Here is an 18151-nt window from a genome sequence, read left to right as displayed (position 1 = left end):
GTTAAAAAAGAAAACTGGAAAAAAGGCCCTGAAAATAAACCAACATGCCACAGATAACTATTTTGAAAAGTTAGATATTCACTTCATGTACAGAACTTTTTAAGACTGTTTATGTACCTTAACAGATTATTTTAACAGTGCCTCTAAATACAACAGCCTCTTTGCAGAGTTAAAATAGAACAAATACTAGAGGAAATAAGTTTTTTTTCCATCAACTTAAATATCGATCCATTATAATGTTCCGCTTGTCTTCCACGTTTGAGGCGAGGATTTGAAAATATGTAACGGTGGGTAATTCTATCTGTTAAAGAAAAAGTAACTTATCTCTCTTTGCATTGATTTTTTGTGTCGTAAGTTTTAAGTCTCACTTAGCGTGCCCATAGTGCCCAAAAAGCCACATAATTAAATGCATAGTTTGAAACCTCAGAAGAAATTAGAGGCTTACAGTCAGAACAATTGATGAAAAACACATTTGTAGTTATTTTGCAGTAAAATTGGATCTCATTGTGGCATGCCTGGTGATGTCACTCCTGTATAACCATGCAGCTTTTGCGTGCTATTTTTGAGTCTGTTGTACTTTGTGTCTTGCAATGTAATGGTCCTAATTTGGACTTTGTTTCCTTTTTGTAGCTTCCGCCATTCAACGACAACGCAGTGTGTGTCAATCAATCCCACGGTATGCTCATTTAACTTTCCATTTATAAAGAATTGATTATTTTTGTATTTTTAGAATATATTACAGTACAGGTCAACATTGATAAACATGTGTACACCTCCAAGACCTTGTTAATTGGTTCATTTCTTTTCTGAAGCACTTTTTCCTGTTATATACGATCTTAAAAACAGTCTCACAAGGTAATTTATTCTTATGAACTACCCAGTCGTAGATATCGACAGTGTTTTATTTTAGGAAGAAATTATGTAATCCAGAGCAAAGCAGCAGGTGAGGCTGAACATCAGTTGTTTTGAGAATGACGAGTTAAAATAATGATGTTTAGCATACAGAATATCTTAAAATACTTTTATCACACACTATATCAGAGCTGGTTTTGAAGCAGCCACACTATTTATACATCCTTGACTGTGATGGTGTCACTAGACTGGGAATGGCGTTGCGTTACATTTGTACAAAGTGTTAGTACAAGGCATACTTTGAGCTACAGATCTTTCTTCAAGAAATCCTAAATTAAAGTTATGATGAAAAGCCATCTTAACAAAGAGGAAGCCACATGCACATGACTGTTGTTTTAACGTGATTTGTATTGACTATTTAGGAGGTTACTGCACTCCTGCTGTACCATATATATTGGAGTCAATGGGCCTGCAGGGTTGCGGTGAGTGAAGGAGCCCGACACTGCGCGGCTTGACTTGCGTTTTGCTGTCAAAACTAAAAAAAAAAACTGAAAAACAGAATCCAGCCTTCTTAACTGGTGGCTTCCTAGACCTTGTGCTTGTATACTTTCTCTTGCCTGTTGGTCAAACTGTAGAGCTTTGCATGCTCAAAATCCTGTCTGTGGTTTTCCCTTCTCTATAATATGCAATTGACCTCTGCGAAGCCCCGAGGTGATTTTTGGGAAACATTTAATTTAACAAATTTACTTACTGTCTCAGCGTGCTTTCCTCTGGTGTGTTCCTAACACATGTCGATGAAATTTAACTGCATTCATTATAACTACGTTGTGTGATTTTAGTCCTAATACCAGAGAGGGTTTTTTTTCTTACCTATGCAGGCTACTGCAGTTTTTACGCCCTGTTGACCATCAGCAGTCACAGCTCCTTGTACTTTGTGTTACCAGTTTGCTTAGTCATCACAGTGAATCAATTTTATTCATTGCACGTACTAATATTTCCTGTTTTTCTCTTGTTTGAAATTTTGCGCCGTGCACTACACTCTATGCTTATTTCAGAAATGTGCTCAGATTTTATTGTAATGTTGCTTACTTAGTTTATCACCTTGACTTATTTTTAAAGAATCTCATTTGGATTGTATTTGGATATTTTAAAGTAACTTACCTTAAGTTTGTCTCTATGGGTTAAAGAATTGTCAGGAGATCATGTGCATAACATTTTAAAGAGCAATTAGGAATGCATCAAGACAAATGCATACAAGTTACCTTAAACTTCAATGCAAAATTACAAAAATAACGGCCGTGTTGGATTTTTGTCAATCACATACAGCATTTTCTAACCACTCAATAATCACTCTTGAGGGAAAAAAAATCAATCCTTGTATTATTTATGAGTAAAGCTGGGGTGGAGCATTTAAACACTTATGGCCGCCATCATGACTTAAAGCCAGAAGATGGCAGCAGAGTAACTTATGTTAAGCGTTTTTTAAACATGCTTGAATAAACTTGTGAGTGTTTGTTCCACTCGGAGCATGCCTGATAAAAGTAGAATAAAAGCAGATGGGCGTAATGGAGAATAAAGCATAGGGGCTCTTATTGCTCTGTTAGGGATAGTTAAGTCTTAACCTTTTGAGGACACCTCAGTCTACACATCCCACCTTTAAAGTGCTGAGGGAAGGAAATTACTTGTAAATGTGTATATCAATAAACTGCAGTGTTAATGCTCCAGCGAGGGATAGATTTGTTTTTTATCAAAGTGAATTAACTGTTATAACACTTATACCCTTGAGCAATTTATACTTGAATTTATAGTCCTAGAATATAAGAATGCTTTTTATTATCTTAGAGAAATGAAACAAAACGAAAAAAAGTTTTTTTAATTTATTTATTTATATAATTATAAACTTGCAAAATGAACCAATTTTCACTTCGTGTATAATACTTTCACCTTTTGGCCAAGCCTTGCGTGCAAGGTTTGCTGAAAGGCAGACAAATTGTGATTGTTTTAAATGTTTAATCGATCATTTCATTTTTGTTTTTCTCCCCGACTGTGTAAAGTTAGGAGGGGGAAAAGAACAAATTATCCTACCAATAAGAGTCAAGAGATCACATTGCTACGAGATTGATGAAGACTTGTGCATTTTTACTATTAACCGTATATAAATTGATTCCAGGGATAATTTTAGTATATATATAATATATATATATATATATTTTTTTTATGTATTATATTTTTAATCACTTTCTGAATTTGATGTCTTTATTGAAATGATGCGGTTTCACCTGCAGTTACACCAGTTTTCAAAAAACATTCTTAAATGTGCTTTTGAGGCTGTATATTCTGAATATATAAATATATATATATATATATACACAGCACGGCGGGGCAGTGGTTAGCGCTTGTGCGGCACAGTTCATGTCATGGGAACCTCCTGCGTGGGTTCAAATCCAGCTCCAGACTTCTTGTGCGGAGTTTGTATGTTCTCCCCGTGCTTGCGTGGGTTTCCTCCGGGCACTCCGGTTTCTTCCCACATTCCAAAAACATACATCTCAGGTGAATTGGCCGGTCCAAATTGTCCCTACGTGTGAATGAGCAAGTGAGTTGTCTGTCCCCGTGTGCCCTGCGATTGGCTGGCAACCAGTTCAGGGTGTCCCCTGCCCACTGCCCGGAGATGGCTGGGATGGGCTCCAGCCCCCTGGCGACCCTAATGAGGATAAGCGGTACGGCTAATGAGATCAGATATATATATATATATATGTGTGTGATTTATTAGAGTTGATAAATTCTATCATTGGATGTGCCTAATATTTGTATGTGTGTCTAATGTTTTCTGCAGGAGATGACTATCAGCGCATTAAGTTTGGTGTTGATGAGGTCATCGACTCCAACTGCGTCGGCAAAGTGAACGACTCTTTGTGCAAGGTGTCGAGCAACCTGAACCCACAAGCTCCGGAGTTCATCTTGGGCTGCCAGTCGACCCAGAAGACCCAGCAGGCGACACTCCCGCAGGGGGGCACCGCTCCAGATGGAAGCCACCTCAACTCCGAGTACATACATGACTCTGGGACCTCGACCCTGGACAATCATCAGGCATGCCAGGACATGGACAGTATGCCTGGTGCTCTGGGACAACGAGAGAGGAAAAAAAAGAAAAAGCGCCCCCCTGGGTATTACAACTACCTGGAAGGCTGCAATAGTAGCAGTAGCCCTGCAGAAGGGATACCAGCAACGGCGCTCGTGAATGGACACGCACTCGGCCTATCCCAACATTGTGCCGAAGACACAGACTGTAAGGCTTTGTCGGGAACCAGCTTTCCCCCTCCGAGAGCTGTCTCCGATACCACGGCTGCTCCCTTGGCAACACCCACTGTCAATCAGAGGACTTGTAACAGCCCCGATTACCCGTCATCAGACTTAAAAAGTGGGGCTACCTCTTTATCAGGTGGCAACAATGTAAATTCCCCAACTTTGTCCTCGTGTCAAAGCAGATGCATGACTGAGGGACCACGGACTGCAGATGAGCAGTCGGATCATTTGGTTTCGCAGAGCCCTGAACTTTTGGGTAGTCCACATAGCCTACGCTCCAAGTCACCTCTACCCATTTCTGCTGCTACGACCACTGAAACGGCAGTAGGGGAGGTGGCAGAAAGTAACGGTTTGGCAGAGTCTGGCACTCCTATTGGTGCGGACGGACACACAGAACACAGTGAGGGGGACAATTTGACTCCGCACTGTGCTAAGCAGACGGAAGTCACTGAGACCTTGCAGTCGCCTGCAGTTCCGGCTGCGCCCAATACCAATCCCCCCAAATCTTGGGCTAGCCTCTTCCACAAGTCAAAACCACTTCCTGGTAGTCCCGCTGCCTTTGTGGAGGTTAAGAATGCTGTAGAAGTTGTTGCTACTCCTCCCCCCACACCAGAGACACCTGAAGATAAACATATTGAGGTCAAAGAAAGCCCTGTCCATGTGTCAGAGGACCCTTTTGCTCCCAAGCTTGCAGGTATTTTGTCAAAAAGTGCAACATGCATGGAAAGTCATTAGAGCATTTATCCTATATGCTTTATATCTAGTGCAAAATTAAATGTCCAAGGAGGCTGCATAAATTTAATTTTGATTCTGGTTGTGGTCAAGATTTGATGTGAAGGCAAGAGAACCTTGAAAGGGAGAGCAATGAATTGACATTTCTGTTTGGTTCACGTGCTAAAGTCTGCTTTCCATGACATTTGAATTTTGAGTTTGCACATCCTAGAAGTAAACACATTTCAATCCAGGTTCCGTTTGATAAAACAATAGAAGGATAAAAAAGGGTCTGCCAAACTAACCCAAAAGCCCAGGTTTTGCTGAATGACTTTTTTTTCCCTTCCTTGATCCGGGCAGCAAAAGCCAGTGCAACAAATGATTAAACTACTATTTCTTTGCCTTGGAGGAAGTAGGTCCTGCAATTGTTAATACAATCACATCATCAGGAGTACAAGGCATGACGAGGGTAATAACCAACATCGTAGTAAGTTTAGCTCGTTATAGGTCCCGTTAAAAACAGAAAACTGATAGTGATGACCAGATAATTACAATTACCGAGTTAATGCAAAGAGAATTGTGATCATTTTGCCATAATGTGCATGTCTTTTGCACCCAAGAGTTTTATTGGCAGACCTGAGGCAGCTTTGCAACGTTTTAGTGTGCTGAATTCTTCTGTTTTATAGAACAAGAGGCATTTTGACACATGGATTTTGTGCTAACTTTTGGGATAATTCTAGTAAATACGAATGCATTACTGTTAACGTCAGTTCGGCTTTACATCAAGATATGCAATGTTTTGGACCACTTGATGGCAGTGTTTCTTCACATATAAACGTTGGACGACAGGGCGAAGGGAAAGAATGTTATTTTTTCTCTCATTAAGTAGTTTGAAATCAGTTAAGTCTGGTATCTGGTGTGAATGGGTATGTAGTTAATCCACACTTATAGTTTGTGAGACATTAAGGACATAGAAAATCGATCAGTTATGCTGCTGTTCAGTTTTTTATCTGCATGATGTAATTCTTTCCCTGCAGCCTGGGTTTTTGGCCAGTTTCACACTGCAGGGAAGAAATTTGATTTTTTTTTTCTTTTACACTGACGCGACCTGTATCTGTTCTGAACAGCACATATAATTTTTTTTCCCCACTAGACCTAGGCTATTTTCATATTTGGTTCTAAATCTGTTGCATATCTGATATTTTTGGAATGCGACTGCAGTGTGAGGAGCATTCAGGTGACAGACACGTCATCAATAGGCGACATATGTCACTATTTTGCGTCCAACTAGGCGAAGGAGGTGACAAATAAACAACCATGGCGGATGAAAACATGGAGTGTCATAAATTCACCTATTCATGTCGTTCGACTGTACTGCTGTAAACAAGCAATGGAATTCATCCCTAAAATGGTAGTATCCTCTAGTGCTAGCTTATGTTATTTACTTTCAAATCACAACATACTGAAAGCATTCAGGGAAGGGAAAGCGAGGTTTTGGATTTAATTAATATTTGTGGGTACAATGCAGGCCGTTAACATTAGTACTTTCGCATTGCCTGTGACGTGACGTGCCCTGTTTTGCGCATGTGGGACACTAGTGGCGCTTACACAGGAGAAGAAGTCGCATGAAGTCACATTTAGTTGCAAATGTGATCGATCTGACAAAATATCAGATTTCACTCAAAAAAAATCGGAATTGAGCATTAAGATATGCAGTGTGAACCTAGCCTTTGACAGGTGTTTAAGATGAGACTAGACAATCACTGGCAATCAAGAAAGTGTGTCCCATGCCTGTTTTTATTTTAAAATCTTTGCAAAGTTTTTTCAAAGTTGGGAAATTGCAGACTGTTGTATTCGGACCCCAATAGCCCCCTTCCAAAAGATTTGTTGCGCTGTTAATGAAAAAAAAAACAGAACTTTATTCTGTATGATTTCAATTTTACACAATAACTGTTGCAAACCGAATGGTGGTGGTATGAAAGTGTTGTCCCAATCCGTGGGTTTCTTTGGGAACTCCTTTCTTTGGTTTATGAAAAGGTTGTGTTTCGTATCATGGCCAAGTCACAATGCACAAATGTCCCTTACTTAACCTGAAAATCCACCTCTCACCACCAAAATCACCTTTTCCACGTTTCCATGGGAGCTGTGTTCTCATTGAAGTCTCCCTTCCCAGACGTGGTACAATGAATCCTTCTCCTGTTTACATGTCCCTTATGCTGCTGTTACAAGAGACACGGCTGGAAGATGGAACAATTTTACAATACAAAAACATTTGATTGCATTTTTGTTTTAAGTGTGCATGGATCCTGCTTATTTAAAATGTTTTCTGTCTGAATCCCCAGAACTTATTGAGAATGTGAAGTTGATACATAAACCAGTGTCTTTGCAGCCGAGAGGACTCGTCAACAAAGGAAACTGGTGTTACATCAACGCTGTATCCTTTTATTTTCTGCCATTGTAGAAGTTTTTAACTACAACATAACCTCTAGTGATACAAAATCTTGCTTTTTCTTCCAAACAGACTTTTTAATGTTACAAGTTTGCATTTTAGACTTTTTCGGCTGTTTATTTTTGACCACACTTGATTCGGTCATTGAGGTCCACTCATTACTAGGATTATGTAAATGCCACCCGCTTTACAGGGTCCTGTTTATCATTTTGTCAAAAAAGAAAAAAAAATACTCAGTGCGCATGGGTGCTCAAATTTTAATGGTTTTATGGTGCTGGAATTTGGGGTGAAGTGCTTGTAAATGCTTGAAATGGAAGGAAATGTTCCACATGTAGTGTTCAGATCCACAAATATATTCACGATTTAATCAAATTTTCAAATCTGAATTGAACTCAATCAATGTATCACACCAGTAATTGGTTATTATGTTTTTTTACATCAGTAATTTTTGAAATCAATTAAAAAATTCACTTTTCTGAGTAATGGAAAGGAAGCAAATGCAGTTTTCAGATATCTCATTATCAGTCTTTCTTCCCTGACTCAAAGCCCACAGACCCTCCAAGCCCTAATTGCGTGTCCTCCCATGTATCACTTCATGAAGTCCATTCCGCTCCAGAGTGAAACAAAGAGACCGTGCACTTCCACACCCATGATAGACAACTTGTGAGTAACGTTATTACGCTGCAGTGTCTATTGTTTGTTTTGCTGACTCCTTTTTTTTTTTTTGTATTGCCTTTCAAGTGTGAGGCTAATGAATGAATTCACAAACATGCCCGTGCCTGCTAAACCCAAACCAGGTAAACTTGAGTTTCTTGAAGGTGGTTTTAATTAGGGCTGCAACAACGAATCGCTAGAATAAAAATAAAACCGGATATTAAAAGGGTTGCCAACAAATTGCTTCATCTATCGGAAGTCCCGCCGATTTATGCGCCACTCAGCTCGTTGATTTTACGCAAATAAGTGTGCATTGTATTTTCTTTTGACATTGAGGACTTGAGACCACATCTTGTTGTGACTTATTCTTGTTCCAGCGACGAAAGTTGTAGTCGCACTTTGATCCGGCAGAAGGTGCATCGAGACCGTATTTTAATGCATAAATGATTGGCCTTTGTTGTCTATATTCATGTATAACAAAATTGGGGGGTTTCTCCTTTAAGTGCAAGTAAAATAAATTAAAAGGGTAAACAAGTGCAAATGGATAGAAAAGGTTAAAAATGAACGGGGTCTTAATCCAACAAAGTACTTGCATTCTTATCCGACGTTTCCTTTTCTCTTGGAACATAATAAAAATTCCTTACACATTTGCAGGGTTACTAGCATACATTTCTACGTATCTTTGTTTATTAGTAAGGTGATTGACAAACCCTTTGATTGGTTTCATATTATAAAATATTCTGTTTTGTGCGCTATTTTTATCTGTCCAAAACTCCAATATTTGAATAAAAAGGAAATTATCCTCAGTAGGCTCGCGGGGGTGCTGGACCCATCCCAGCTATCTTCGGGCAGTGGGCAGGGGACACCCTGAACTGGTTGCCAGCTAATCGCAGGGCACACAGGGACAGACAATTCACTCGCTCATTCACTCCAGGGACAATTTGGACCGGCCAATTAACCTGACAAGCATGTTTTTGGAATGTGGGAGGAAACCGGAGTGCCCGGAGGAAACCCACGCAAGCACGGGGAGAACATGTAAACCACACCGGAAGGTTCGATCTCATGACCTCAGAACTGTGCCGCACACGCACTAACCACTGCGTCGCTGTGCTGCCCCGAGGCAATTATTATTTTTTGAAAACCTGGTTCATCGAAAACAAATTTAACAGATTCGTTATTTAAGTAATCGTTGGTTGCGGCCCTACTTTGAAGCATTTTCAATGTTTGCAACACTGAACTTAAGTCATCCACAGCTGTTGGTGATAAACTGGTGAAAGACATTCGGCCAGGCATTCCCTTTGAGCCAACATACATCTACAGACTCCTCACACTTATCAAGTCCAGTCTCTCGGAGAAGGTTAGGCTACTTCAGTTATTCATGTTAATATTAAGCTCGTCCGCTTTTGATGTACATTCAGTACTGAAAGCCGGTGTTTGTAATTGTCCAAGATATACATTTTTTAATTGCAATTTAATAAGAAAAGGATGTCCCAGCGTCAAATGTGCCATATTCAGCAATCTTTTCAAATTATTTTTTTACAGATTGTACTAAAACGCAAGAAATTCTTGTTTGCAAATGCACATTGACTTGATTTTTTGTGATGGTAAGCATTCTTTGTTGGGTTTTAATTGGTTCCAATGATATGCTGCCAGGGTCGACAGGAAGATGCGGAGGAGTATCTTGGCTTCATACTAAACGGACTACATGAGGAGATGCTGACTTTGAAAAAACTGATCTCGCCCCATGAAGAGAGTAAGCATATTTGACAGGTCTCACGGCACAGTGTGTGAAATTACTGTAGTAACCTTTGGAATGTTCAGTTGATCACAGCAGGTTTCACATGCTTATCCTCTGTCTTTTTTTTTCCTGGGAAGTCCCCACGCCCAATGGCCCAGAGTCTTTGCCTGGTGTGGAGGATGGCAATGCCGACAGGGATGAAGAGGGGAGCGAGGATGAGTGGGAGCAAGTTGGCCCCCGCAACAAGACTTCCATAACTCGCCAAGCAGACTTTGTGCGCACTCCCATCACTGACATATTTGGAGGACATATTAGGTACGCCGACCAAACCAAAACCAAAATAGCAGCACTGCTTCTGTGAATGTCTCAGAGAGACGGCGTGTGGTATCCACCCACAGACTCACTTAACCTCTGTCCCGCTTAAAGGAAAAGACAGAGAGTGGGCGAAGCTGCTCTTAATAACATGTTGTATGAGCTTTTGGTCTGGCACTAGCCACATTATTTTCACAACATTATTTGGAAACAGAAAAATAGATCTTGGGGGCGAGTATGTTTGTCTGCTCATTTGTCTTTTATGGTTATTTCGGGCTCCTAAATGTTTGTCTATTTTTGGTACAATCCATTTGCGACATAATCCTGTAATATATAGCTTTTACGGCATGGGCGTACCAATATTATTTTTGAATAGCCATTACATTGAAAACAAACCCATTTTTCCCATCAGCAGATACATTTTTTTATCTGAGAGGTCAATTTTGCAAATGTTTGATGTATTGCTCATTTCAATTGTTCTAATTTTCGGAATTATTTCAACTTTGTTTTTTAGCACAAAAAAAGAACACTTAAAGTTGGCTATGTTATTTGGTTGTTTAAATGAAAGTATTAGTTTCATACATGTTCCCCTCAATTTTCCAACTGGACTGTGTGCAGTGTACTTACATTACTCTAATTCAACTTGACTACAGATACAAGTGTAAAGTAATGAATTATAGTATAAATCATGTAAAAAAATCATTGCATTTAAAATCAGCCTTTGAACATAATTTAATGTTGACTTTCACTATTTTATCATCAATATATTTCAAATGTATTCTGGTATATGATTGCCAGTGTGATAACCAAGCATTTTTTATTTTGGTGGCAAAATAGCACACATAATACAGGCAATGAAATTGATCATTTTACTGATACAAAACATCATCCACATTAGACAATTAATCTTTTTTTTCAATGGAAAGTACAGTATTCGGCAGCGAATGTAAAAAATTCCTTACTTAACCTGAAAATCCACCACATCACCACCAAAATCACCTTTTCCACGTTTCCATGGGAGCTGTGTTCTCATTGCAGTCTCCCTTCCCAGTCGTGGTACAATGAACCCTTCTCCTGTTTACACGTCTCTTATGCTGCTGTCACAAGAGACACGGCTGGAAGATGGAACAATTTTACAATACAAAAACATTTGATTGCATTTTTGTTTTAAGTGTGCATGGATCATGTTTTTTTTTTAAATTTCCAAAAGTTTTGGCTAAACCATTACTATACTTGTGCGCCAGGTCGGTGGTGTATCAACAGAACTCAAAGGAATCCGCCACACTGCAGCCCTTCTTTACGCTGCAGCTTGATATCCAGTCTGAGAAGGTCCGCACGGTCCAGGAGGCTCTTGAAACGCTTGTTGCCAGAGAGTCGGTCCAGGGCTACACTTCCAAAAGCAAGCAGGAGGTATGCTAGCAGGTCCTGCATGTGGATTCTCACTGCTGTCACACCTCACTTGTGCCACTGCTGCTACTATTCTTGACTTACATACTGAATTTTAGTTGGCGCATGCAACATCCTTTCTAACCAGTTCTTAAACATTTTTCACTAGTGACTGAAATTGTTTATTGCCCTGTAATTGTTGAATTAAAAAGGAGGGTGGCCTGGTTAAAGTTATCTCTATTTGGCGGTGACTTCAATTGCAGCAGACGCTCAATCTTGTGTGTTAATTCCTCCAAAACACCAAGATGATTTAAGAGTCCCTCCTTGGCGAGATCGCAATGTTCTTTTCTGTTCTCTTGTTGCTTTCCCTCTTATTTGCAACGTTTTTATTGGATTTTCTCCTAAGTGCCACACTTTAAAATTGGCGTCACACAAACTGTTTTTGTCTGGGACTATTCTTGTTCCCTCACAATTAGTGATGTCACAAACTCTTATCCCTGGTTTTAGATTGAGGTCAGTCGGCGGGTGACTTTGGAGGAGCTTCCCCCTGTCCTGGTGCTCCATCTGAAGAGATTTGTCTTTGAGAAGACTGGAGGCTGTCAGAAACTCAACAAGATCATCGAGTACCCTGTTGATCTGGAAATAAGCAAAGGTATGACTGTTTTAAACGACCACAGACCCAGTAAATCCTTTTATTATGACTTTTATTTGCCAGACACTTAAATAAATCAAGGTTTTTGTATTTTCTTGTGCTGCTCTTGAATGTAAATGTTTTTTTTTCTCATGACAAATTCTAAGCCGCCTTTCTGTATTTGTTTTTACGGCTATTTTTCCAAACACTGATGTCTACTTTAGTCGCTGCCAATAAGGACAGCAGTAGAACAGGGTGCAACTCAATTAAGTTTGTGCTTTGCCTTTTATGTGATATCCCGCAGACCTCCTGTCTTCCGGGGTAAGAGGCAAAGTTGTGAAAGGCCAAAGAACATACAGACTCTTTGCAGGTGAGCTCATTTGATCCCTTTGAAATTCAAATCTGTGTTTAATTTGTAACTGGCTACAGATTCAGTTGGCGCACATACACATGGTGTGTTCAAATTAGCCAAAAACGATATCTTCTGAATTTTCCGCCCCCGCCCCCCTCGTAGGTTTTAAATGGCTGATTGATAACAATTCATTTGAGCAGATATTTTTGCTGGTGCCTGTTATTTGACATGCCATTGGCTATTCTCCATTCACTTTTTAAGTGCTTATCCTTACCTGGGTCATAGCTGTGCTAGAGCTGATCAAAATATAGAAAACAATAAAATAACCTATGTTCAACTACAGTTATCCCTCGCTGTAACGCGGTTTCGTTTATTTGCAAATTTTTATCGTGCATTGTTAACTGCATTATGATTGGCTAAATGGTTGCCCCGCCCCTTTTCTGCATTTCCACCTTTGCATCAATCACGTTTTGGTCTGAGTGTTACACAAACCTGTAAAACCTCTTGACAAATCTACGTTTTGTGTGCGCAAATAGTTTTCATTTTCAAGTTTCTTTAAAGGCCATCATGTCAACTAAACGTTTAAGACCCACAAGAGCACCAGAAGGCAGAGGAAATTTATGTTTAGCGCAATGAAAGTGGGACTTCTCGACCTACTACTCTTGATCTGAAGACGCATGTGGTCTTTGGCGCTCCATAGTGGCTGACTGGCGTTATTTTAAAAAATGTTTTAAAATTGTATAAAATAGTTTCTGTAGGACAGAACCGGAAAGTTAATGCAGTTTATAATGTTCACATAATGGTGGAAAAGTATCATGTAAAGTGCGTGTCTTTAATCGATATCTATCTATCTATCTATCTATCTCTATCTATCTATCTACCTTGGTAATATCCCTCAAGAGGGCTGACCGACGGCAAGACAAGCACATACAATAACAAAGAAAATAAAAGAGGGAAAAAAAGCAAAAAAACGCATACAATTTTTTTTGTACCATAGCCAACCCAATTGCCCAAACAAGTTAGGCACCTTGGCACCTAAGTTGGTCATGCTTTCGTCCCTCCAGTTGAAATGGGACACTAGAAAGCGGCCATGTCACTCGGGGTGAGACAACTCTTTTGTTCAACAGCAGGGCCCGACAGCTTTCACTGGTTTACCCCTGCCACATCATACGCGTGCCCAGCCCATCCTTAAGAACGCGTCCGCAATCCCACTATCCTTTCACAACACCTCTTCACTCCTCTCTATCACCAACAAGAGCTCTAGCTTCCATTATATTTAGACCTCTTTCCTGCCGTGCACTCATAACACCATCCATCCACGTCAATCGCGGCCTTTCTCTTGGTCTCCTTCGATTGACTTCTGCTCTGTAGATCCTCTTCAACATTCGCTCCTCATCCATCCTCTCCATGTGTCCAAACCAACAGAGTACTCTCTTATCAACAAGTACAGTGCTTTTATTGGAGCATGTAAATTGGATTTTCTCTTGAGTAATAAATGAATAAAGATTTCTACTTTGTGGGTTTTGACTATCACGGGACGTTTTTGGAAAGCATACAATGCGAAAACGAGGGGTTACTTGATAAATTTTAAAGTAAACATAGAAAATTAAACACCCAACATGTGTTTTCCTCAGTGTATTGTTTGATTTAATCTAAAACATTAAAAGAGTCATGGCTCCTCCCTCCCGATATCCGCATTTTCTGTGTCCTCCAGGTCAAAATGACCTGCCTTGAAAAAATCCTTTGAGTAAATTAAGTTTTAAAAACCAAGCTTGGGCAATACTGGGAATCGGTATCAATCTGATCCAAGAAAAACAGGGTAGTATTAATCGGTACTGATCTATTTTGTTTGGAAACATGATCATTGAATATTGGAACCCTCCCCCTTGATTTAGTTTATAATAACAAAACACCACCAATACTGTAGTTACTGAAATGTTTATTTTTTTATCCAACTCTATTACAAAAATAAAAATTCTTACACTTATTTCAGAACAAAAGCCAAGAGTCTCAAACCCAAAAAGGACCAATGTAATAAAGATAAAATACTGTATAACAATGTCAACAAGACTACTAAAATAACTTGTATTTCACAATATATTCAAAAAGGAGGCAGCAAGAAGCCCTTTTGGTTCAGTTGCCATTGTGAAAATTGATTTACAGGTTTGTGGTTGCAGCTTGTAGCTCTCTGCAGGGCGAGCCTTTTTCATGTGTTAATGTAAATCTGTGGTGTTGCAACAGTAGCAAACCACTTTACCACACAAATGACACCCGGCACTGTCCTTTGTTGTAGTTGGGGGGGAAAAAAAATCTACACAGCGCTTCCTGTTTTTAGTTTCTCGTAGGGGTGGGCGGGTTGATTCGGCTGTCCAAAAATCTGTCGCCCTCCCTTTTGCCTTCCAGGCTGGATACGGCAGGCCAGTCAAAGAGGTGTTAATTAAGTAGGCATATATTTAGACGGTAGCAAAGGAAGGCTATCTACGCAGAGATGGAATAGACAATATCGATATTTGGAACGATCCGACCGGCCTTTTTAAACGCCAAGTGTCATATTTCCTAATAAAACAACTTGTCCTTCACAACAATATGTGTGATAAAATTCTCCATCTTTACTTGTACTAATGTAGTGAAAGAAAATTTTTAAAATGAAGGCCAATCTAGGCATAGTCGTAACATTTTAAGTTAAAAAAATATATATGTATAAAAGGGATTTTTGGTTTTGTTATTTTTAACTCTGTGGCGGATTGTTTTGACTTAAATATAGTCAGTTTTAAACTGCTTTATTTCTTGCCTTTCTGCTTGTGAGTTAATATAAAAATTTGTAAAGATGCTTCTCTGACACTTGTTTTTGTCCCCGACAGTGGTCTATCACCACGGGAACAGCGCAACAGGCGGTCATTACACCACAGATGTCTTCCACATCGGTCTCAACGGCTGGCTGCGCATCGACGACCAGTCGGTCAAGGTGATCAACCAGTATCTGGTGGTCAAGCAGATTACAGAGCGCACGGCTTACCTGCTGTACTACCGCCGCGTTGACCTCTTGTAGGCACCCATGCACGCACATTGCCCGAGAAGCTGGCGACAAGCAAACGCGCATACATACATGCACTAACACGGCCCCCTCATCTTACACGTGACACACACATGTGGAACATATGACGAACAGGAACACTGCCCAACTTTGTTCTCGTGCAAGACTTTCCTCTTCTTCCCTCGTGTCCCTGCTTCCTCGAGAGCCAGCTTTTCCAGCACCTCTTCCCAAGAGGAGACACAAAGTTGCATTCACCAAGAATTCTTTGCAACGGCTCGCTCTTCTTTGTGCACCACTGCTGTCGTTTTTTTGTTTCTCCACAAAAAAGAAGAAAAAGTGAAAGGATAGCCGGTTTCGATGGACAATTGCGAACTGGACTTGCTGGGTACCTTCTCTCCACTGAGCGGATTCCCCATAAATGTCAGTGTTGGCCCTTTTTGTTTAGAGAGACAAAGTGAAAAGCCCTGTTTTTGAATGAGTACATAACAAAGGCCTAGCACCAGCATCTTTAGCCTGCTTCTTTTTGCTTGTCCAGGTATGGATTGAGCCCTCGCACCCACCGAGGGCTGCGCTCCGCGAAATATGAAACGAAAACCCTCTGGGTCATTGTCTACAGAGTATCTAAACAAAATCTTAAATGCGTCTTAGAATTCAAGAAAAAAAAGTTTTCTGTGCACAATGTATGATTATAATGCGGCGGGCATAATTGCAACGGTTTGGACTAAAATGTCCCTGCTGCCAAAAGAAATTAAGCAAAATATTTTTTAGATTTTCACTGGAAATGGCAATTAATCACAAAACTGATTGCAATGCAAGAACTCTCCCTCGATTTCTTTGTTCATTTCCTTTTTGGTCTAATCGCTGTCTCTCGCACCCCCTATGTCCGTCTGACTTGTCTGAGTCACAGCACCTATTCGCCGTCTGCAATTATGTTGGGGGTGGGGGGAGAAAACGTATATGCCGCCCCAGCGTTCGGACGTGTGCACACTCATCCCAAAATGGAGAGAGAGTATTTGCTTTTGTTGATTAGCATTTGATTTGATGTTTTCGTTGACATTGTGCATTGATTATGATGATTTTTGTTCTCGCTACTAAAATATTTGTGTTGTTTTGGTCACTTTAAAGGATGTCTCCCCCACTCATGCTCCTCTGTTAACTTGCGCTTGCATTTCAATTGGAATTTTGTTTAAGGGGATAAAAACACTTGGCTAAAGCACAAGGATGCATTAAGATGTAGTTATTTGCTCCCTAAAACAGTGTATTTTGCACCAAGGGTTTTATCCGGTGTATAATGTGCCCCAAAATTTACAACATAATATTCTCTGTAAAGTGAACAATATTGAAGATTTTATTCCAAACTCTGGAAACGTTGGGATGAATAAAGAATAGTCCATAAAGTACTCACTGCCTGTCTAGCTGGATGGGCTATATCCCACTGACTGCTTGTCACCAGCTAGTGTATGAGCCAACAGGTAGTAATAGGAAAGTTATAGAAGCACGGGTGAAAGCATGTCACAGGATTAACAGTTTTAATCTCAATTTATTTCTGCTCAGTTGAAATCTTCTAAAATGTACTTTAAAGAGTCTTTAAAATAAAACACTTCTTATAAAACTAAGGAGATCTTGATGTAACAACATTTCAAACTTTTTGGGTTTTAAAGCACCAATTATTTGTCAACTAGACCAAAGGACATCATGTCGCATCCCTGCTTTTTTTTCCGAAAGCTTTTGGCTGTCTTTGTCTCTTGTTGCTGACATTGCAAGAGTTGTAGTGTTTTTCCCCACTCAAACTGTGACACTGATTTTCATTTGCATATTTATTCCCTGAAAAGTAAGAAAGTCAGGACATTTGGATTTCAAAACGGACTAGAGCTTTCTAATTGCTTCATGCGTGTCTTGGGTCTGAGCACCTCTGCTGGGGGTTTAAAAAAAAAAAGGAATCTTTTTGTCATTTGAATTTTAGGCCTCAGCTGTTCTATTTTCTTTCTTGTTCAAATAAAGGATTGTGCAAGAAGCATATTGCTTATAATGACATGGCGACAGACGTCTTGTCATCTTTGGATACCCCCATCCCCCCTTTTCCTGCAACAGAAAAACAATGCGGAGTCTGGCCCAGGGCGCATACTGTCAACATGTGGTGTTTGCAGCAGGTTGGAGACTGCGGTGGGACTGGCAGGCCACGTCGAGCGCTCGGTCCTGTGGCGCGGCTCGCCCCTGCATAATGGAAAGCAGGCCCGTCATTGAAAAATCTGCTCCGTCTGCTTGTTTTCAACCCCTCCATCCTTACAATAACTAGGCCGTTCTCAAAAAACGTGATTACGTTACTCTGTGGCTGATTGTCAAATGGAATAGAAAAAGAAGCTTTGACTTCTGTATGGCGGCGCTGACATCTGCATATAGTGTTTGCAATAATTAAAACAATCCTGTCAATTCATAAAAACTCATACATATTTCATTTGCTTTACCTGTAGCTTCATTTCATGGTTCAATTTCATATTGGTATTTTAAAATGCCCTCACTTTTGTGCAGTTACCATTTTAACGAGATGATATTTAACAATTCAAGCATTCTTACCGTCAGAGAGGATGAATATAGCGATTCCTCACATTGCACAGACTAGTAAAGTAACACATTAACAGTTGAATTATAAATATAGTTTTATCTTTTAAGTGGAAGGTATCTTAGACCAGTGTTTTTCCAACCCTTTTTGAACCAAGGTACACTTTTAT

The 18151-nt window shown here is 40.0% G+C and overlaps 1 protein-coding gene across 2 annotated transcripts in view; it reads left to right on the top strand.

The window, feature by feature from the left end:
* Positions 1-17456, top strand: part of usp10 (ubiquitin specific peptidase 10) — a 30385-nt gene extending 12929 nt beyond the window's left edge. Inside the window, exons 3-15 of one of the 2 annotated variants that reach the window (XM_088334473.1) lie at positions 631-676; positions 1275-1334; positions 3686-4849; positions 7209-7300; positions 7869-7978; positions 8057-8112; positions 9223-9326; positions 9623-9722; positions 9845-10022; positions 11264-11429; positions 11913-12057; positions 12341-12406; positions 15250-17456. In XM_088334473.1, coding sequence (XP_088190599.1) covers positions 631-676; positions 1275-1334; positions 3686-4849; positions 7209-7300; positions 7869-7978; positions 8057-8112; positions 9223-9326; positions 9623-9722; positions 9845-10022; positions 11264-11429; positions 11913-12057; positions 12341-12406; positions 15250-15437 — 2475 coding nt within the window. In that variant the 3' untranslated portion in view covers positions 15438-17456. The remainder of the gene's footprint in view (positions 1-630; positions 677-1274; positions 1335-3685; positions 4850-7208; positions 7301-7868; positions 7979-8056; positions 8113-9222; positions 9327-9622; positions 9723-9844; positions 10023-11263; positions 11430-11912; positions 12058-12340; positions 12407-15249) is intronic. The other variant, XM_088334474.1, reaches the window with a different exon arrangement.
* Positions 17457-18151: the final 695 nt, after the last annotated feature.

Source organism: Urocampus carinirostris, chromosome 4 (genome assembly GCF_059441175.1).
Source record: "Urocampus carinirostris isolate Australia breed hairy pipefish chromosome 4, RoL_Ucar_1.0, whole genome shotgun sequence".
NCBI lineage: Eukaryota > Metazoa > Chordata > Actinopteri > Syngnathiformes > Syngnathidae > Urocampus > Urocampus carinirostris.
This window is presented reverse-complemented; position numbering and strand designations above follow the sequence as displayed.